The sequence below is a fragment of the Jaculus jaculus genome, chromosome 17 (genome assembly GCF_020740685.1).
Source record: "Jaculus jaculus isolate mJacJac1 chromosome 17, mJacJac1.mat.Y.cur, whole genome shotgun sequence".
Lineage (NCBI taxonomy): Eukaryota > Metazoa > Chordata > Mammalia > Rodentia > Dipodidae > Jaculus > Jaculus jaculus.
In genome coordinates, this window is record NC_059118.1 from 33610212 (window position 1) to 33632511 (window position 22300).

At 39.8% G+C, this 22300-nt stretch overlaps 1 protein-coding gene across 2 annotated transcripts in view; it reads right to left on the reverse strand.

The window, feature by feature from the left end:
- Positions 1-22300, reverse strand: part of Xrn1 (5'-3' exoribonuclease 1) — a 139804-nt gene that overhangs the window by 29717 nt on the left and 87787 nt on the right. For both annotated transcript variants that reach the window (XM_045136277.1, XM_045136276.1), the window contains exons 26-33: positions 17547-17636; positions 17173-17308; positions 14236-14292; positions 13520-13652; positions 7339-7408; positions 3930-4134; positions 2375-2470; positions 716-824 (exon numbers count right to left, since the gene is read on the reverse strand). In XM_045136277.1, coding sequence (XP_044992212.1) covers positions 716-824; positions 2375-2470; positions 3930-4134; positions 7339-7408; positions 13520-13652; positions 14236-14292; positions 17173-17308; positions 17547-17636 — 896 coding nt within the window. The remainder of the gene's footprint in view (positions 1-715; positions 825-2374; positions 2471-3929; positions 4135-7338; positions 7409-13519; positions 13653-14235; positions 14293-17172; positions 17309-17546; positions 17637-22300) is intronic.

Sequence of the window (22300 nt, forward strand, 5' to 3'; positions counted from 1 at the left end):
CAGGTCAGCCTGAGCTACAGTGAGACTCTACCTCAAAAAAAAACAAACAAAAAACCCAAAAACAAAAGCAAAGTGACTGCTAATGGGACCAAGTTTTTCTTTTTGGTGTGAAGAAAATGTTTTACATTTAGATAGCCATGCTGGGCTGGAGAGATGGCTTAGCGGTTAAGGCGTTTGCCTGACAAGCCAAAGGACCTAGGACCCACATAAGCCAAATGCACAAGATGGTGTATGTGACTGGAGTTCATTTATAGTGGCTGAAAGCCCTGGCATGCCCTTTCTATCTGCTTCTTTCTCTCTCTCCTTCTCAAAAATAAATAAATAAGATAGCTATGAAAAATCAAACTACTAACTCTACAATTTAAAAGCAAGAGGTTGGGGGCTGAAGAGATGGCTTAGCAGTTAAAACGCTTGTCTGCAAAGCCAAAGGACTTCAGTTTGATTCTCCAGTACCCATGTAAGCCAGATGCACAAGATGGCTCATGCATCTGGAGGAGTTTGTCTGCAGTGTCTGGAAGCCCTGGCGTGCCCATTGTTTTTTCTCTCTCTCACACTCTGCCTCTTTCCCTCTCAAATAAATAAATAAAAATAAAATATTGAAAAAAGGAAGAGGTTGAAATTATTTACTGTATGTGACTTATATTTTAATACAGGAGTTTATTAAAAAGAAGACAATAGATAAGACAAAAACATACATTTCAAACTTAAAACTTACATTTCCTGTGGGAGTCAGGTTTTCTTTGCTGATATTTAACACTGCTGTCATGAAAGCTAGATTTATGCTGTTGAGTTACTTGAGTTATTTCTTGAGGTAGAACTGTACCCTGAAAGTTCAATAAATTAATGAATGAAACCTTAATGTTATAACTAATTCTTTTCCCTAGCTTGTTTTAAGTTTATTTTTATTATTTATTTATTTACTTTATTTATGTGAGAGAGGGTAAGAGAGACAGAGATAGAGAAGTGGTTGTGCCAGGGCCTGTGGCCACTGCAATCAAACTCTAGATGCATGCTCCATCTTGTGTACACATGCTATTGTGTTCACACGTGTCACCTGTGCATCGGGTTTATGTGGGTTCTGGGGAGCCAAACCTGGTCCCTAGGCTTTGCAGGCAAGCACCTTAGCTGCCAAACCACCTCTCCAACTCATCTTTCCCTAACTTAAAAAAAAACATTTTATTCATTTATTTATTTGTAAGCAAGGAGAGAGAGACAGAAGACAGAGCGAATGGGCATGCCAGGGCCTCCTGCCCCTGCAAAGGAACTTCAGATGCATGCACCACTTTGTGCATCTCTACGCTCTTGATAGTATTCCTTTCCTCTTCTTTTGTTTTGCAATGTGGATTAAATCCATTCAAGCTGCAGAAGCTCTCTATCACTCACCTATACTCTCAGCCTTCTGTCTTCTACTTTTCTCTTCTCTTCTGGTATGTGTGCTTGTTTGTGTAATACGTAGTGTGTATGCATGTGTATAAGTGGATATGTGTGCCCCATGCACACAGATATGGAGGCCAGAGGAAGATGCTGGACATCCTTCTCTGTCATTTTCCTGCCTTTGCTAACACAGCCTTGCAATGAACATGGAGCTCTGCATTTTTCAGTTACAGTGGCTAAGCAGGAAATCTCAGTGATCCTTATGTTTCCCCCTTACTACTGGAGTCACAGGCATGTGTGAATATTCCCAGCTTTTTTTTTTAAACAAATTATTTTTAATTTTATTTATTTATTTGAAAGTGACAGAGAAAGAGGCAGATAGAAAGAGAGAGAATGGGCGCACTAGGGCCTTCAGCCTCTGCAAATGAACTCCAGATGTGTGCGCCCCCTTGTACATCTGGCTAATGTGGGTCCTGGGGAATCAAGCCTAGAACCAAGGTCCTTAGGCTTCACAGGCCAGTGCTTAACCGCTAAGCCATCTCTCCAGCTCCCCCCCCCTTTTTTTTAATGGATTCTGTGAATCAAGATCAAGTGTACTTTATGTACTTATGCAGGAAGCAGTCTTAACTGCTGAGCCATCTCTTCAGGCCCTCTTCTTTGATCATTGTTCATATTTAAGAAAACCGATTACAAGAATTAAATTAAGTATTGAAGTGGAAAAACAAATTAATAGTTATTAAAGCCTGTGTTGAATTTAAAATATTATCATCAGGATTTTGTAAACAACTACAAAACCAAGATAGATTTAAAAGAACACTTATACTCTCAGTGGTCCAGTTTTTTGTTATGTACATCTGAAAACAATACGATAGAAATTCATAAACAGAATTATCATTTTCTATATTGTCAGATTATGGGGGGAAATATAGCCTAGCAAAAATTAAATTAAAAAGAAACAATTCTACTTAAACTAATTATTCATTTAACAACGAGTACTAACCTTTTCCTGCCCAGCTGGCTGACAGTGCTGAAGTTTTCCAGATCCCCGCAAAGACTGCCAAATGTGGCAAAATTCACCGTCATCTCTACTAGGTATCTAGCAAAGCACAAAATATTTCTTAAGGAAATGAAACATACTGAAATATTCAATTACAATAAAATTCTGTGTTAAAATTATTCATTGGTACACTATGTAGTTAAGCTTGCTAACATTTAAATGTATGTGTTCAATTTCTTTATAATAAACATGTATTCTTTGGGCTAAAAAAAAACAACACAGGGCTAAACCTATTTTAGGGCTGTGGACTTCAAAATTAAGTGTCTCTTAGAAGGCAACTCAATTTTTGTGCTCTAAAAGACGAAGTGAAATGGGCATGGTGGCACACACCTTTAATCCCAGCATTCGTGAGGAAAGGGTAAGAGGATCACCTGTGAGTTCAAGGTCAGTCTTCGGATCATACAGTGAGTTCCAGGTCAGCCTGGGCTAGAATGAGACCCTACTAAAAAAGGGGGGGAGGGAGGAGAGGGCAGAGGGATGGCTTAGTGGTTAAGGTGCTTGCGTACAAGGTCAAAGGACCCAGGTTTGATTCCCCAGGACCCATGTAAGCCAGATGCACAAGGTGGTGAATGCATCTAGAATTTGTAGTGGCTAGAGGCCCGATGTACCTATTCTCTCCCTTTCCCTGTCTCTGTATCTCTCTTCTCTCTGCCACTTTCTCTCTTTCAAATAAATAAATAAATTAAAAGTGAAAATTAAAAAAAAGATGCTGCTTTAAAAAAATAAAAGAAAAAATAAAAAGATGAAGTAAGTACTTGCTATTAGTTTCATTTGCTAGTTTTATTGACAGGCTGGCCTCACACTCATAAAATAGCTGAGGATGATCTCAACTCTGATCCTCCTGCATCCAAGTGCTACAATTACAGGGGTCTGTCACCCTGCCTAAGCTGTTCTAAGTGTGATGCCAATATGGGTTATGTGAGAAACCGTCTCAAAAAACAAAGAATCAAAAAAAGAAGATAACCAATATCCCATCAACACATTTATTTTTTGTGTACTAACGTGTTAATACTCATCAATAAATGTGACCTAATCATCTCCCTTTCAAATTTATATCACTCATAATAAGTAGCACAGGACATTTAGATTATTTCAGAAAATACTTTTAAGTATTAATTTAACCTAAATATGTCAAGACAAAACAAGGATATTCTCGGGTTCATTGTCCAATGTGTATTTCTTCTTTAATAAAACAGTAAGTGTATGAGCGGTAACAAATTACCAGCAGCATTCATTGTATATATTTTTCAAACAAGACAGTGTACAGCCTAGGACAATGTAGAACTTGCTATGAAATCTAGGATGTCCACACCCAAGAGATCCTCCTTCTGTAGCCTTTCAAGTGCAGGGATTACAGACTGGCACTTTCACAACAGGCAGTGGACCAAAACATTTTGAGTCAGATAAGAAAACTAAGTCAAGTTGGGTTTCCACTTAGAAATTTTTCCAATTTTTGAGGTCTAAAGAGGATGAAGAGAACTAAGACTGAGAGACTTACTTGAGTAGGAACAAAGAGAGACTGAGGAGAATGGTTAAGCACTCCAGCGGGACCAGATGACGATGAATTTGAGTTATAGTGATTCACAGCTGGTTGTGGTTTCACAATGGCTGTCAACTTCTGATTTCCAGTTTCAGACCGACTCCCATGAGAAAGGTTGACCAAGGCGCTTGTTGGCAGTCGATAACCTCTACCAGGGGAGCCTCTAAAAGTAAAATACTGTATTAGTTCTGGCTGTGGTGGTACATGCCTGTAATCCCAACATTTGAGAGGCAGGAAGATCAAGAGTTCAAAGTCATCCTCAGTTACATAACTAGGTCCAGGTCAGCCTGGAATTCAAAGTGATATCTTATCTCAAAAAATAGGGGGAAAGCTGGGCGTGTTGGTGCACGCCTTTAATCCCAGCACTCAGAAAGCAGAGGTAGGAGGATGGCTGTGAGTTCGAGGCCACCCTGAGACTACATAGTGGATCCCAGGTCAGCCTGAGCTAGAATAAGAGCCTACCTTGAAAAAACAAATAGGGGTGAAAAAAAGAAAAAAAGGGTTAAAGACTTAGACCAGTGGTAGAGTACTTGTGCTACAAAGTAAAGTCTGCTTATCTTTGAAACTCTATCACCTAATTTATTCTTGTAAAGTACAATTTTCTTATATTGAAAGGCAGTAGAAAAGTAGAGCTCATAATTTTATGATTTCCAGGTTGCTACTAAACATGTTTTTTGATGATTATTATATTTATTAACTATTCTGTATTATAAACTTGAGAATATTACAGACAGGTAATTTTTACTCAGCCCTCCATTCATCAAGAAATTTATTGTGCTGGGTGTGGTGGCATACACCTTTAAATCTAACATTTGGGAGGCAGAGGTAGGAGAATTGCCATGAGCTCAAGACCACCCTAAGACTACATAGTGAATTCCAGGTCAGCCTGGGCTAGAGGGAGAACTTACCTCTAAAAACAACAAAAAATTACTACTATTAACCAGCAGGGGGAGAAAAAGACATAGAGAAAAACAAAAAACAAAAATCAAACATGTAGTGGCCCATGGCTATAATCCCTATGCTTGAGCAGCTGAAACAGGAGGGTCAGGAGTTCAGGGCTAGTTTCACAACTACATTTGCCATTTGAGGCCAGTCTTGGTACATGCAACTCTCTCAAAAAAATTAAAACAGGGCTGTAGATATGGCTTAGTGGTCACAGCACTTGCTGGCAAAGCCAAAGGGACCTAAGTTGGATTCCCCAGTACCCATGTAATGCCAGATGCACAAGGTGGCACATGCATCTAGAGTTTATTTGCAATAGCTGAGAGGCCCTGGCACACCCATTCTCTCTACTCATCTATCTTTCAAATAAACAAACATTAAAAAGAAACTGAAACCTTTTTATTGAAAATGAACAAATACATAAACATTTATTTTGAACGCTAGAGATGGCTTAGCAGTTAAGGCACTTGCCTGCAAAGCCTAAGAACACATGTTCGAATCTCCAGGCCCCACATAGCCAGACGCAAAGTGATGTAAGTATGCAATGTCACACAAGGGTGTGCACACATCTGGAGTTCGTTTACAGTGGCAGAAAGGCCTTGGTGTGTCCGCTCTCTCTCTGTCTCTCTCTCAAAAATAAAATTTTAAAAAAAATTGAAAGCTGAGTGTGAGAGCACATGGCAACCATCCAAGCACTTAAAGTATAGAAGAGGAGGCTCCTGAGTTGGAGGCCAGCCTGGGCTACATATCAAAATCCTGTGTCAGCAACAACAGCAACAAAGTCAACGGCAACCAGGGCATTCAAAGTTCAACATAACTGTAGCAGTACTTTGAAGGTGTACACTGAAAACTGTGATTTTATACCAGGAAGCAAAGGAAGAGTAATGCTTAAATTAATAAATATGCATTAATGAAAATACAAAAAAAAAAGGAGAGTGAGTTAAAGTCAGTTCGTCTTTCCAGTTAATATTTACAAAAAAAAAAAAAAAAAAAGAAAGAAAGAAAAGAAAAAAGAAAAACTGGAAATGAGTTCTGCTTACATACTGAACCTGATGATCAGTGTCAGGGTGAAAGAGACAGACCCTCAGGATACTCAACACCTACCAAAGCAGAGATCCAGAGGCTCCTAGGAGCTCATCACTGAAGTAGACTTAAAACTCACCCATCGTGGCTTGGGGAATCTTGTGGAAGAGGGGGTGGAAAGACTGGAAGAGCCACAGGTTGAGACATCATGACCAGAGGCATTCCCTCTCCCTCCAAAAATAACTGACTGTTGTTCCCAAAATGCATAAACTGTAATCCCATGGGGAATACCTACAACCCCACTGAGAAGGGTCCTCAAAGGAATGGGGGCAGAGATGAGAGAAAACAGGGTACCAACACATGATGTATCCATACAAAAATATGTTGTTTATAATAACAATAAAGATTAAAAAAATAAGTATTTTTGCCTGGTGTGGTGGTGCACACCTTTAAATCCAGCATTTGGGAGACAGAGGTAGGAGGATGTCTGTGAGTTTGAGCCTGGGACTACAGAATGAGTTCCAGGACAGCTTGGGCTACAGAGAGACTACCTTGAACAATAATAAACAAATAGGAATTATTTTTATTTATTTATTTTCAAGGAGAGAGAGAGAGAAGACACAGAGAGAATGGGTGTGTGTGGCACTTTGTGCATCTGGCTTTACATGGGTCCTGGGGAACATAATCCAGATCTTTAGACTTTGAAGACAAGTTTCTTAATTGCTGAGCCATCTCTCCAGCCATGCTTGGATGCTTTCAATCAGCCCATTCAACGTCACTACCATGTGTGTGGGAGAGCTGCACTTTCTAATACTCCCTGAAACTTCAAACTTTGTATTACATACAGTCCCTCAAAATGAGTTAAGTCTGCACATTTTAAAATAAAAACCATCAATGCAACCCTATTCCCTGAAACCTGCTAATTTTCAGTTATCTTTCCCTCCTTTCATAGTCCAATCTCTCAAAGGTACCTCAAATCTGTCATTGCTGCACCTGCCATGAACTATCAAACCACTTCAATCTGGCTTGAGCATCCACAAATCCACTACATTAGATGATAAAGACATGTCACTGAATTCAAGTTCTAGTCCTCAAGTTACTTAACAATAACTTGTTTGTTGCACAGCTCAGTCTGTCGTCTACAGTATTCTTCACTCTATTTTTCCCATTTGTCATGAACTACTGCCAATGCACCTGTCACATAATTTTATCTAAATAATACTGTAGTTCAGCTGCTAAATTTGTCTTTCACTGAAATGAAAGCTCACAAGGGTAGATAGACTACCCATGTTTGTCACTGATATTTCCCTAGCTCTGATGCCATGCATAATACACTGTTCATGTAAAGTCAAAGGCTCCATGGACATATTCACAGTAGACAATTATTAGTGGAAATACAAACCTTATTGTTAAGCCTCCTAAAAATTCTTCATCAAATAATACTTCGAATAGCACATCAGCTTCTCTGTTAGCTGTTAATGACAGAGAATGAGAGAGAAAAAACACATAATTAGCAGTACACTTTTAGGGTGCTCACAAACACTGCTTTTACTTCACAAAATTCACATAAAGGCTGGGAGGATGACTGTGGGTAAAATGCCTGCTGCTAAAGAATGAGGACCTGAGTTCTGATCCCCAGAAATTACATAAAATGCTGGACACTGAGGTGCATGCCTACAACCTCAGTGCTAGGGAGATAGAGACAGAATCCCTGTGTTTACTGGCTCATTAGGATAGCTGAATTGGCAATATCCAGATCCATCATGAGACTTGGTCTCAAAAATCAGGTGGTGACCATGGTGAGTAGTTATTGTCTATAATCCCAGCACTGGGGAGGCTGAGCTAGGAGGAATACCATGAGTTTGAAGCCAGCCTGAGATATAGAGTGAGGCAGAAGTCAGCCTAAACTAGATGAGTCCTGGCCAAAAACACTCAAAAGTCACCATAGTGCTGAGAAGAAGTGACAGTGGAGTGCTGAACACTGAGGACACCTACATCACATCTTCCAAGGCCCAGGGTCCACTAAGGAAGAGGTGGCAGATAGAATATAAAAGCCAAAATAAGGGTAGGCCTGCTTACAATGCAATCTTCCAGACACAAAATGGCCTGGATATCCATGACCTTACGCTTGGCACTACCTACATAAGACCTTTACAACAGGAAAAAAAGATGATGACATAAAAATAAAAGAGAAAGCTGGGTGTGGTGGTGCATGCCTTTAATCCCAGCATTCGGGAGGCAGAGGTAGGAGGATCACCATGAGTTTGAAGCCACCCTGAGACTCCATAGTGAATTCCAGGTCAGCCTGGGCTAGAGTGAGACCCTACCTTGAAACACCAAAAAAGAGAGAGAGAGACTGATGAGAGGGGGAGGGGAAATAATGGAGGGTGGATTTGTGAGGGGAAAATGGGGTTGGGGTGGTAATTATCAGGGTTTATTGACTATAATTATGGAAACTGTCAATAAATAAAAAAGTTTAAAAAGAGCAACACACATACACGCACACAAACATGGTTGTGAACAATTAAGACACTCAAAGTCCACCTCTGCCATCAACATGTACACACTTTCATACTCACTTGAGCACACATACAAAGGCACCTACACACATACCAACATACAAAAAATTCACAATGGGGGAGGGAGGGTATTACCATGGGATATTTTTTATAATCATGAAAAATGTTAATAAAAACTGTGAAAAGAAAATAAAAAGAAAAAGAAAATTAAAAAAATTTCTGCCAATGTAAAAAAAATTCACATACAATATTCTAGATATGGAGATTGATATAATAATACACTGAATTTATGTTTAAAGTAAGAAATGGAATATGAGTATCTGGGGGAAAGGAAGACATTTTCTCTCTGGCAAATAACTCTCCAGGTATACCAATCAAGAACTCTATGCACAAGGTGGCATGTGCATCTGGAGTTTGTTTGCAGTGGTTGGAAGCCCTGGTGTGCACATTCTCTCTCTCTCTCTTTCTCTTGCCCTCTCTCTGACTCTAATAAATAACTTAAAAAATAAATTTTTTTAAAAAAAGAACTCTATTAAAGTCTGGGGGTCAAATGGATAGAAAAAGACATCAAGGGGGCTGGAGAGATGGCTTAACAGTTAAGGTATTTGCCTAAAAACCCAAAGGACCTCAGTTCGATTCCCCAGGGCCCACATAAACCCAGATGCATAAGGGGGTGTAAACATTTGGAATTCCTTTACAGTGGCTTAGAGGCCCTGGTGCGCCCATTCTCTCTCTCTCCCTCAAGTAAATAAAAATACTTTAAAAAAGACATCAAAGTATAAATAGGACCAGTTGGGAAGAAGGTTTGCTGGGATAGAGAGGAGTACAACAGAAAGTGATAAGTGTATGTGTGTGAAGACAACCAAAGCACAGTAGTTGCATGTATAAAAACTGTCTAAAAATGTTTTTAAAGCTAATTTGAATCTGTCTTTCTTATGTTACAGAATTATAGGTCTTCTAATTCTGAAGAACTATATGAGATCATTTAATTTTATATCACATGAACACATGGATTATAATTATGCCTACTCTGAAATGTGTCACTGTTTAATCTTGACTGGACATGAACTTTTATGTAAAACCTAAGAAAATGAAGAATATGAGTGCCTTAAAAGACTACTGCCAAATTTCGAAGCAATACCTGTAGTTTCCAATTTGGCATTATGATTTCTTATATACATCTTTATACTTTCAGTATCTATGTACATATCTACAGATAGTATGTATCCATGTTTTGCAAGTTTTTAAATATTACATATGTGAGATATACTCACCTCCCTTTTGTGTTCATTGGGTTTCCTGGGAGTATAATACTCCATCTATGTGTGTACTATCATCTATCTCTTCTCTGCCGATGGATAGTTAGTGTTGAAATATTACCTCTGTAAGGCTCACTAAGGAGACTGGCTCATTCTGTTTCCTGGGAGTACAATACTCCATCTATGCACTACAATCTATCTTCCCTGCTGATGGATGTTTGGCTTGTTTCTAATTTGTTGCTATAGCAAACTACTAAAATAAGTATCGTGGGCTGGAGAGATGGCTTAGTGGTTAAGCGCTTGCCTGTGAAGCCTAAGGACCCCGGTTCAAGGCTCGGCTCCCCAGGTCCCACGTTAGCCAGATGCACAAGGGGGCGCACGCATCTGGAGTTCGTTTGCAGAGGCTGAAAGCCCTGGCGCGCCCATTCTCTCTCTCTCCCTCTGTCTTTCTCTCTGTGTCTGTCGCTCTCAAATAAATAAATAAAAAATTAAAAAAAAAAAAAAGCATCGTAAGGGAATGTATCTAAAGTTGAGTGAGGTAAAAGTCACATATGGTTAAGTTATACATAAACAACAAAATTCAATGAGTTTCAGCTACTGCAAACCAACTCTAGATGCATGTACCACCTTGTGCATCTGGCTTACATGGGTACTGGGGAATTCAGCCTCAAACTGGGGTCCTCATGCTTCACAAGCAAGCACTTAACTGCTAAGCCATCTCTCCAGCCCCCAACCTTTTAAATTCTTTTAAGAGAGACAGAGCGAGAGAGAGAAAGAGAGGACAGTTAGAATCGGCGTGGCAGGGCCTCAGCCATTGAATTGAACTCCAGATGCATGGGCCACCTAGTGGGCATGTACGACACAGTAAATTCCATGTCAGCCTGGGCTACATAGCAAGGCCCTGACTCAAAAGAACACCCACACATATGCATACCAAACACACCAATCCAGACATGGTAGCACTTGGGAGGTTAAGGAAGGAGGATCACAAGTTTGAGGTAATTTGGGCTACACAGTGAGACTATATAAAAATTGAAATAAACAGACAAACAATGACCTTCCCCCAAAACAAAAAGTACCTACCAAAATACTTTCCAAACTTCTGGTTATCATTTGAAATTCTCACCAACAATGTAGGAGAGTTCTATGTTGCCATACAGCCATGCTGACATTTGGAATGGACACTTTCATGTCAGTCAGTCTGGCTGGTGTGTGTGAGAGAGAGAACTCCTTCTTGTCTAGTTGGTGTGTATAACAGCTCCTTCTTGCAGTTTTGTTTATATTTCCAAATGACTATGTTGAGCATCTCTTTATGTATTTACATAAATCTCCAATAGTAAAATAAGAGCTCAGCTATTATCTTGACTTTAGAAAGCTGACTCATGGGCTGGAGAGATGGCTTAGCAGTCAAGCACTTGCCTGTGAAGCCTAAGGACCCCGGTTCAAGGCTCCATTCCCCAGGACCCACGTTAGCCAGATGCACAAGGGGGTGCATGCGTCTGGAGTTCGTTTGCACTGGCGCCCATTCTCTCTCTGTCTGTTGCTCTCAAATAAATAAATAAAACTAAAAATTAAAAAATTAAAAATAAATAAATAAAAATAAAAAGCTGACTCATGGGCTGGGGGGATGGCTTAGTGGTTAAGGTGTTTCCCTGCAAAGCCAAAGGACCCACGTTAGCCAGATGTACAAGGAGTGCACACGCCTGAAGTTCATCTGCAGTAGCTGGAGGTTCTGGCATGCCCATTCTCTTTCTCTCCCCCCCTTTCTCTGTCAAATAAATAATATTTTAAAAACAAAAGCTGAGTCATTATTGAGTTGCAAAAATTATCTTTTTGTTGTTCATTGACTTTAAGGTATTCTTTTTGCCAATTATTACCATATATGGTTTGCACAAAATGATGGGTTTTATTGACATTTTCACACACGTATACAACATACAAATCAATGTATTTAATCAACCCCTCTCCCAGTGCACTGGTTCTACCCGCGCTCCCAAGTAGGCTTCCTTCTACTGCTATGTATTTTAAGATAAAAGTTTTAAAGCTGGGCATGGTGGCACACACCTTTAATCCCAGCGCTCGGGAGGCAGAGGTAGGAGGATCACTGTGAGTTCCAGGCCACCCTGAGACTACATAGTGGATTCCAGGTCAGCCTGAGCTAGAGTAAAACCCTACCTGAAAAAAAAAAAAAAAAAAAAAAAAACAATAAAATAAAATATAAGTTCTAAGCTAGGTGTGGTGGGGCATACCTAGCACTTGGGAGGCAGAGGCAGGAGGATTGCCATGAGTTTGAGATTACCCTAAGACTACATAGTGAATTCCAAGTCAGCCTGGGCTACAGTGAGATCCTACCTCAACAAAACAAAACAAAAGTATTAGGTGGGAGTGGTGGTTCACACCTTTAATCCTAGCACTGGGGGTAAGGAGGTACAGGTAGGAGGATTATCATGAGTTCGAAACCACCCTAGACTACATAGTGAATTCCAGGTCAGCCTGAGCTGGAGTGAGATCCTAACTTGAAAAAACAAACAAACAAAATAATGAAATAATATATAAGTTCTGTTGATTATTTACTTAACTAATTTGTATATGTGGGCACACCAGGGTCTCTTGTTGCTGAATGGACGTCCAGCTTTATGGGGGTAGCTGGAGAACTGAACCCGGGTCAGCAGGTTTGGTAAGCATATGTCTTTAATCATTGATCAATCTCCCCAGGTACATTAAATATAATTTTTAATTAATTTTTAAAGTTATCATATGAAATAATGGGTTTCATTATGATACTTTCCTAGCTGTATATCTTTACTTTTTCACATCTAGATTTCACATGCACAAAGTGGTGCATTCATTTGGAGTTCATTTTCAGTGGCAAGACGTCCTGGTATGCCCATTCTCTCCCCGCCTCTCTCTCTGTTTATAAATAAATAAATAAAAATGAAACTGTCATGTATATTTATCTCAAAACTCTCAACTGAGCATAAAATGGTACTTATTTATTCTTGATTCTTAGACATTGGGTTTATTTAAATATATAGATTACAATGAAAACAGGGTAAGTTCTGATTATGATTAGAAAAGTTTAATAGGGCTGGAGAGATGGCTTAGCAGTTAAAGTTCTTGCCTGCAAAGCCAAAGGACCCATATTCAATTCCCCAGTACCTACATAAAGACAGATGCATGAATGAGGTGGCACATGAGTCTGGAGTTCATTTAAAGTAGCTGAGTCCCTAGGATGCTCATTCTCTCTCTCTCCAGCTCTCAAATTAATTAATTACTTAATAAAATATTTTATTTATTTATTTATTTTTTGGTTTTTTGAGGTAGGGTCTCTCTCTAGTCCAGGCTGACCTGGAACTCACTATGGAGTCTCAGGGTGGCCTCGAACTCATGGTGATTCCCCTACCTCTGCCTCCCAAGTGCTGGGATTAAACACGTGCTCGAGCACGCCCGGCATATTTTTAAAAGAAAAAGTTTAGTAAAAAGTCCTCTCCATTTCGTGAGAACATATGTCTGCCTACAAGACCTTACCTGATATTAGTGTGAGATACATAAGCATGCTACCCAGTGACCAACAGTCCCTTCCCAACTTCCCCTTTTCAACTATCTCCCAGATTTCATAACATCAAAAACAAGTATTTTCCCTGAAAAGTACAACTAAAAATAATAATAAAACAGCTAAATGATAAAAGGGGATTCTCTATTTCCCCCTAATTCAGTTGTTTCTGCTGCGTATACAAAACACACAAATCTGTTTTACCTTACAGTATGAATGTAGTTGAAGCCAGATCAACAATTGAGATATTACCTCCTTTAATTCCTATGATGGTGCCCCGAAGGCCAACTGGAACTGAAAAATTCTCTCTCACGTTTACAACTCGGTCAAAGAGACGAAATTCTGCATCTCGATCAGGGATGGCGCCATGTTGTTGTTCTAAAGGCTGAGAAGAAGAGAGCTACTAACTGCGAGGAAAGTTTCCTAATATGTCGAAGACTGCTTTGTCTTAGTGTGAGTGTGTCTGAGGTAGTGTGCAGTCACCTTCCTGTTGCTGGCACAACGCATGCAGCCAAAAGCAGCTTGTGGGAGGAAGGGTTTATTTTGGGGAAACTCCATGATGGCAGGGGAAAATGTGGCATAAGCACAGCTGGACATCACCTTCTGACCAACATCAAGTGACAACAAAGCAGAAGAGTGCGCCTGCGCACTAGAAAGGGAAACCTGGCCATGACATCCGTAAGTCTGCCCAACAACACACCTGCAAGGCTCCAATTCCAAACTGCCACTAGCTGGGAACCTAACATTCAGAACACAAGAGTTTATGGGGACAACTGACTCAAACCACCACAGGTATGATTTCACTAGAATTCACAACATACCCGAGGCTGGCCTCAAGCTTGCCTTCCTCCTGCTTCAGCTTCCTGAGTACTGGTATTATAGGCATGCTACCATATATACCTTGAAAATATTTCTGTACCCTTCATACTTTAAAAGTAGTGATTTTGAATTCTTTTATAGAAACTTACTCTGTACAGCAAATGGGGCTTCACAGTCACTCGTACCTTCTTATTATTCTTTCTTTGCTGAAGAAAGAAAAACGAAAAAATGAAATTATAAATCATTGTATTACTACCTGCAACATGTGTAGATTTCATAAAGCCAGATACAGACATTAATTCAAAAATAAAGGTCTGCAGGTGCACTGAGGAGCAGTGAAGATGCATGCTTAGAGCTCTAAAAAATGGTTTTGAAGTATAAGACACAGGAAAATGGACAGTTATAATTACACTGTCAGAATAACCTGGATCGTGTGATTTTATCTAGGTAAAGTCTCTGCTTGGCAGTGCTGGGGATTGAACTCAGGGCTTTGCCAATGTGAGGCAAGGACTCTACCACAGAGCTCCAGCCACAGCCCTGCCACCTGCTAAGAACATGTCTATTTGTAATAAAGAAACATTACTACACATAACATAAGAAAGTTACCTCTGACACACAAGATTACTCTTGCCAGTCTTGAACTTTATTTTAAATTATTTATGTTTTGGGGCATGTGTGTTGTATGTATGTGACGTACACACGTGTGTGCATACAGATGCATGTGGCCCAGAAACATACATGCAGAGGGCAGAGGAAGACACTGGACGTCGTCCTCTATTGCTCTTCTGTATCAGCTCCTTGATGCAGAGACTACTGCAGTCAGAGCCATTTTCCACCATACTGGCTGACCAGTGAACCCCAGCAATGTTCCTGTTTATGCTCCCCACAAGAATAGGGTTACAGCCATGCATGGTCCACTCAGGTATTTTATATGTGTGCTGGAGACAAATGCAAACAAAGCCAGTCATCTAGTTTCTTTGTGTGTAATACTAGCACTCGGGAAGCAGAGGTAGGTGGATCACCGTGAGTTTAAGACCACCCTGAGACTACATAGTGAATTCCAGGTCAGCCTGAGCTAAGTGAGACCCTACCTTGAAAAACCACAACCAACCAACCAACCAAACAAACAAAAAAGGGCTGGAGAAATGGCTTAGTGGTTACTTAAGAAGCTTGCCTGTAAAGCCCAAGGACCCAGGTTGATTCCCCAGCACTCAAGTAAGCCAAATGCAAAAGGTGGTGTATGAATATGGAGTTCCTCTGTAGTGGCTGGAGGCCCTGGTGCGCTCATTCTCTATCTGTACCTTCCTTTCAAATAAATAAATTAAAAAAAAAATCTAACTGGGTGTGGTAGCACAGGCCTTTAATGCCAGCACTTAGGAGGCAAAGGTAGGAGGATAGCCATGATTTTGAGGCCACCATGAATTCACCACAGTGAATTCCAGGTCAGCCTGGGCTAGAGTGAGACCCTAACTCGACCCCCCCCAACACACAAAAATAACTCTTAATAGGGGCTGGAAAGATGGCTTAGTGGTTATGGCACTTGCCAGCAGAGCCAAAGGACTAAGGTTCAATAACCCAGTACAGTACTCATGTAAAGCCAGATGCTCAAGGTGGCACATATATCTGGAATTTATTTGCAGTGGCTAAAGTCCCTGGCTTGCCCATCCTCACTCTATCTCGCTCTTTCTCTCAAATAATAAAATATTTAAAAAACCCCAACTTTGGGCTGGAGAGATGGCTTAGCGGTTAAGCGCTTGCCTGTGAAGCCTAAGGACCCCGGTTCGAGGCTCGGTTCCCCAGTTCCCACGTTAGCCAGATGCACAAGGGGGCGCACGCGTCTGGAGTTCATTTGCAGAGGCTGGAAGCCCTGGCGCGCCCATTCTCTCTCTCCCTCTATCTGTCTTTCTCTCTGTGTCTGTCGCTGTCAAATAAAATAAATAAATAAAAATTAAAAAAAAAAACAAAAAAACCCAACTTTGATTTTAAAAAAGTAGAGTGATTTGTTAATGAGGCAACATCATTTTAATAAAAATAAAATAGTTTTCAAATTATTCAACTTTTTTGACAATTTTATTCATGTATATGTATTAACCCAAAGGATTAAAATAGACAAAATAGGTAAAGTCAGCTAACATTTATTGCTTGGAAAGAGCAAAACAGAAAAAATAAGAGATTAAATGGGATTTCAAAAATTAGTAGTAACTAAGTAAGTTTATAAATGACAAAATACATTTTGTAGAAGTTATTTTGATAAAAATCTATTGAGTTTCCTATTTTATGAAAACATGAATGAAGCTGGGAATGGTGGCGCATGTCTAATCCCAGCACTAAGGAGGCAGAGGTTGGGAAATTGCTGAGAGTCAAGACCAAGCCAAAATATATATATAACTTTTTTTTTTTTTTGGTTTTATTTATTTTAAAGAAGGGGATTCAAGTAGCCTGAGCTGGTATGGAACTCAACATGTCAATCAAGATAACCTTGAACTGATAACTCCTGCCTCCAACACCATATTAAAGGATGAAATGCGTGTCACACCATGGTTGGTTTATAAACTGTCTTTAAAGAAAGTAATTAGAACAGGAGGAATAGGGAGTTAGTATTTCATAATCACATTTTCTATTTGACTACAATCACAGAATAATAATTCTTAAATTTAGAAATACTTTAAAGAAAACAATTTTAAGTGGTAGTTTTATATATTGAAAGATATTTAGATTTATTCATATAAATTTGCTAATGGACACTGGAAATGTCAGACTGCGTTTTAAAATTACAGGATTATGCCGGGCGTGGTGGTGCACGCCTTTAATCCCAGCACTTGGGAGGCAGAGGTATGAGGATCGCTGTGAGTACAGGCCACCCTGTGACTCCATAGTGAATTCCAGGTCAGCCTGGGCTAGAGTGAGACCCTACCTCAAAAAACAAAACAAAACAAAAAATAAAAAAAATAAAATTACAGGATTATTAAATATTAATTAGAATCATTGGTATATATGTTAGTTGGCTGAAACATAAATCATTTGTTAAGTAATAGTCCATTTCATTTCAGTTTTCATTAATAATTTTGGTTACTGAAAGTTAGTACCTTGCACTTTTCAACTTCTTCCTCAATTTTCTCAACAATAGCTGCATCCAGAATTTGTAAATCACAAGAAGAACGAGACAAAGTACTGACAGGATGTCCTTTTAGCCAAGTAACAATTTCTTGAACTTTTTCAGCACTATAGTAAAAACAATAATAATTTTTTCATGTTGGTTAAAACTTTCTGAGGGCTTATATTAAAAGCCTGATATAAACTTTCTGACAACTTTGAATTGTAAAGGATTTCTACTAAGCTCTTAAAGCAAAAATGAGCTAGTTAAAATATATGAAGAGGCAAAAGTGAGTTCTTGATGAATTAGCTGTTTTTTCAGTAGAACCACAAAATAGTGGCAATAAATACCACAAATATTGCTTACCCATTCTCATTTTCTCCAGGCCAAATGTCATCTTCATAGAATACATCTTCTTGACTATTTTTGGCTATATAGCTAAATAGTTCTGGAGCTCTAGTTAATCAAACAACAAAAATACTGATTTTAAAATTATACACTTAAAAAAATAAAAATACATGCTTATTTTTATATAAATTGACTATGAAATAATTTTGGATTCTAAAGGGGCCATAAGAAGTATATCAAGGGCTTCTTATGTTTTTGAAGGATGTTATTAGTAAGGAATAAAGACAAAGATTTGATAGCCATAGTATTCATATACTCTCAAGAAAATTCCACTGGCTGAGGAAGAAATGGTTCAATTTTTAAACTTAACGAGCCTTCAATTATGACGGCTGCTTCTTAGAATATCATGATGGGTGACAAGTGAAAACAGTGTCTGGAATTTCCTTATTTATTTATTTTAGATATGGTCTTGCTATGCAGCCCAGACTTGGCTCAAAATTGCAATCCTCCTGAGTGCTAGAATTATAGGGCATGCACCATTCACTTGGCCTTGTAAGTTCATGTTCTAATTTTTACAACATAGCTGGTACAGTTTACAATATAAGCACATTAAAACAGATCATAAATTTCTTCTGAAATTCTTCAGAACTCCACTTCTTTCTAAATTGTGTAGGACTTTCACAAAAGTAATGTATAATCCATTTAAATACATATTTTTTTCTTTAAGGTCCTTTTCTAACACAACAAAAGTTTTTTTTTTTTTTGTTTTCCCCAAGTACAAAAGTATACAAAGGGCATGAGAGATGATGGCTCAGCAGTTAAAGGCGCTTGCTTACAAATCTTGATGGCTCAGGTTCAATTCCTCAGGACCCATGTAAAGTCAGATGCACAAAGTGGTGCATGTGTCTGGAGTTAATCTGAAGTGACAAGGGGCCCTTGTGAGCCCATTTCCCCCCCTCTCCTCTCATTTTCTTTCTTTCTGTCTCTGCTTGCAAATAATAAAATATTTAGTAACAAAAACAGCATTGCCAGGTGTGGTGGCATATGCCTTTAATCCCAGCACTTGGTTGGGAGGCAGAGGTAGGAGGATCACTGTGAGTTCGAGGCCACCCTGAGAAGGTCAGCCTGAGTTAGAGTGAGACCCTGCCTTAAAAAACAAAACAAAACAACAAGCTTCTCCCTCCCAGTTCAAAGTCTCCCAATTTGTGAACCTTTCTTTTGTATATGCAAGAAATGTATACAATTGAAAGGGGGGTGAAATGTGTAAGTTTATGTGCATTATAAAACACCCCAAAAGCTCAAGAATTAATAGGATTGCACTGAAAATCTGTATAAAAAGCAGTTAGTCAAGTGGTTACTTGTCATTCACTCCAGAATAACACCTGCAGTTATATTTAGAGAGGTCAAAGAGGAGATCTTAGTCTTGGCTCTATAAATGAGGGAGTTGTAGGTACAGGAAGGGGTGGGACTGGAAGAAGGAGAGGGCAGGTGCATGCTGAGAGTGGACTTCATAAAAGTGCACAGGCTATACAATGTGCCAACGAGAAGCATAATGTTTCTCGGAAGTAGCTCCTGAGATGGAAACAAGCACACAGGAAGTTCACCAGACAGCACATATGAGATCAATGCCTGCCGTGTAGAAAAAGAAAGGAAGGAAGTGGAAGTGGGCACTGGAAGCAGGGAGAAGCTAAGTTGTCCTCACTCTCCATAAATTTCTTGGCCAAACCAACAAAGATATCATGGTTGGATGGCACATCAGACTTGCCCTGAACTGGAGCAACTAGGTTGCTTTTGCTTTTCTGCCCCCTTCTCCATGAGTGGCTGTGGTAGAAAGAGGACATAACTAAGCTAGGTAATTCCTCTATTCAGAAATTCCTCAAGTGGGTTTGCAGCTGAGGGCTGTCAGCAGCATTACTACTCACACAGCAAAGGGTCCTTCAGTCCTAAAAAAGATCTAGAGTAGGGTGGGATAATCATAAAATCTACTGGGCCACCCATGTTCTTCATATCCATCATGAAAGAAAAGACTAGAAGATACCTCTTTGGGAAAAACTCACCAAAGAGAAAAGATCTATATACAGGGCCGTGATATTAGAAGGTTCTACTTAGAAATAACAAAGCTCCACAAGATAAGCCCCATCCAAGTGCACTGTATTTCCAACTGGCTTTTTACTCCTTTTTAGAATTAGACACCAAAGACTCATGAGACAAGTGGGGGGAGGGGGGTGGAATCTTTGACATAAATAGGGACAAAAATGTACTAACCAAAGTGCATATCATCACAGTTCTTAAAAGCACTGATAGAAGAAGAAAGAAATCTTTAAAAGGTTTCAGAAATTGAAAATAGATCAAAATACAAAGAATCAAATCAGAATGACAGGATTCCTCAATGACAATACTGGATGGGTACAAAAGGATGGAGCAGTGCTTTCAAAATCTCAGTGAAAAGAACCTCCACTCCAGAACTCAAGACCCAGGGAAGCCATGATTGTGTGTGTTTCTAGACAGGAACATTTTATTCAGAAAGCTACTGCAGTTATGTGCTCCATCTAAATGTAGATATAAATAAGAAAGATTAAAAAATGGGAGCTGGAAAATGAAGGAATGCTACATAGTCATGGCTAAGAAATTCCTAGGATGGCATTCTGGATTGAGAGCTGTGTAAGCCCTAGAGAACCATCAGTTTCCGGCTGAAGCAGGGAGACAGAAGGATTTAGAAAGAGGTCACCAGAAAGAAAACTGAGGTAAAGCCCCTGATCTGGGGGCAGGAGAGATGGGTTAATTTGTAAAGTGCTTACTGTGCAAGCATGAGGACCTGAGTTTGGATCTCAGCACACATGCAAAGACAGAGACAAGGGCTGGAGAGATGGCTTAGCAATTAAGCACTTGCCTGTGAAGCCTAAGGACTCCGGTTCAAGGCTCAATTCCCCAGGACCCATGTTAGCCAGATGCACAAGGGGGCGCACGCTTCTGGAGTTCGTTTGCAGTGGCTGGAAGCCCTGGCACAGCCATTCTCTCTCTCACTCTCTGCCTGCCTCCCTCCCTCTCTCTCTCTCTCTCTCTGCCACTCTCAAATAAATAAATAAAAATAAAAAAAAAAGACAGAGACAAAATCCTTGGGGCCTTCTGGCTAGCTGGTCTACCTGAATAGGGGAGCTCCAGGTGCAGGGAGAGTCCCTGTCCCAAAAATAAGGTGGAGAGAAAATGAATTGACCTCTGTACTCCCACACAACAGAAGTGAGCTTCAAAGCTATGGCCCAGGTCGGGGGAGAAGATGATGGTACAGTAGATAAGGTGCTTACTATAAGAACCTGAGTCCAATCCTCAGGACTCATGGAAAAAGCCAGGCATACCTGTGCATTTCTGTATTTAAAGCAAGCCCTATGGCAAATGGGTAGAGGAGTCAGGAAGACTGCCCCAAAGCTCAAGGGCCAGCTAGCTTGGTGAGTAGGGTGAATAACAATGAGAAACCCTATATCAAACAAGGTGGAAGGTGAGGACCATTATCCAGGGTTGTTCTCAAATTTCAGCATGCATTGAGTGTGCACCTGCATGCGCGCATGCACACTCTTGTGTGTGTGCACACCTGCATAGTCAGACACACACATGCACACACCACACAAGCCACAACTTGATAATAAGCACTTTACTAAGCCATAGCACAGAGTTTAGGGCTAGTAAGTTCTATGAAAATACATAATAAGACAATGAAAACATGGAAGGAAAATAAAAATGTGGACAGTAAGGGAAAGGTAACCATAACACTCTACATGGTTCAGCTGTGAATATTTACTTTGTCATAATCATTAAGCTTCAAACAGATTTAACCAAAATTGTAATAAGACTTTAGTGAGGGGAAATATATACATGTTGGTAAGGAAGTGGGAAATGGGGAAGGGATATCCTAAGGGGAGGAACTAGAAGAGAAGAGATGGAAGAAGGGTTAATCAAAATATATGATTAATGAATAAGCCAGAAGTAAACCTACTTCTCTAATTAATAATATATGTCAAAAAAAGAGATAACTATATAGCCGGATAAAGGAGAAAAGTCATCAACAGTATCAACCAGCCATGGACCCTGCAAGCTGGCCAACCAGGCCAAAGGCATCAATTGGTACAATGCTGACGTGTCTCTTATGGTGGGAAACAACTACTATATGATTGGACTTGAGGCTTGCTCTATGAAAGGGATTCCTGTCTGGTATGGAAAACATAATGAAAAGCCTATGGCTTGTGTGTGGGGGGTGGTCTTAAGTCATAGGAGGAAAACTATTACCATTGTCTGGCTAAATAGATATATTATGCCCACCAAAATGCCCTCTAGCTACCTATGCTTATACCAACCTATCAATGCTTTTCTCAATTTTGGTTAGAGAAGCTTCTCCATTCAGCTAGTGGTGACCACTGGGGTGACTCAAGACTTGCCAAAGTGCTCAGAAGTGACAGTGGCGTGTTTAGCACTAAATGAGACTTCTCTATCATACCCTTCAAGGCTCAGGGAACATTACAGAAGAGGTGGAAGAAAGAATGTAAGAGACAAAGGGGAGGAGTACTTTAGTATTGTCTTTTACACACAAAATGGTACCAATACTCATGACCACACAGTGGCTGACACTACCTGCACAAGACCTACAGAATAGGAGGAAAAATATGACGACATCAAAGTAGTAGAAGGCAGAGTAGTTGGGAAGAAGGGATTCAGTGGAGGGGGGATTTGGAAGGGAAACAAGGGAAGGTGTTGATGGAAATATGATCATGGTATATTGTTCA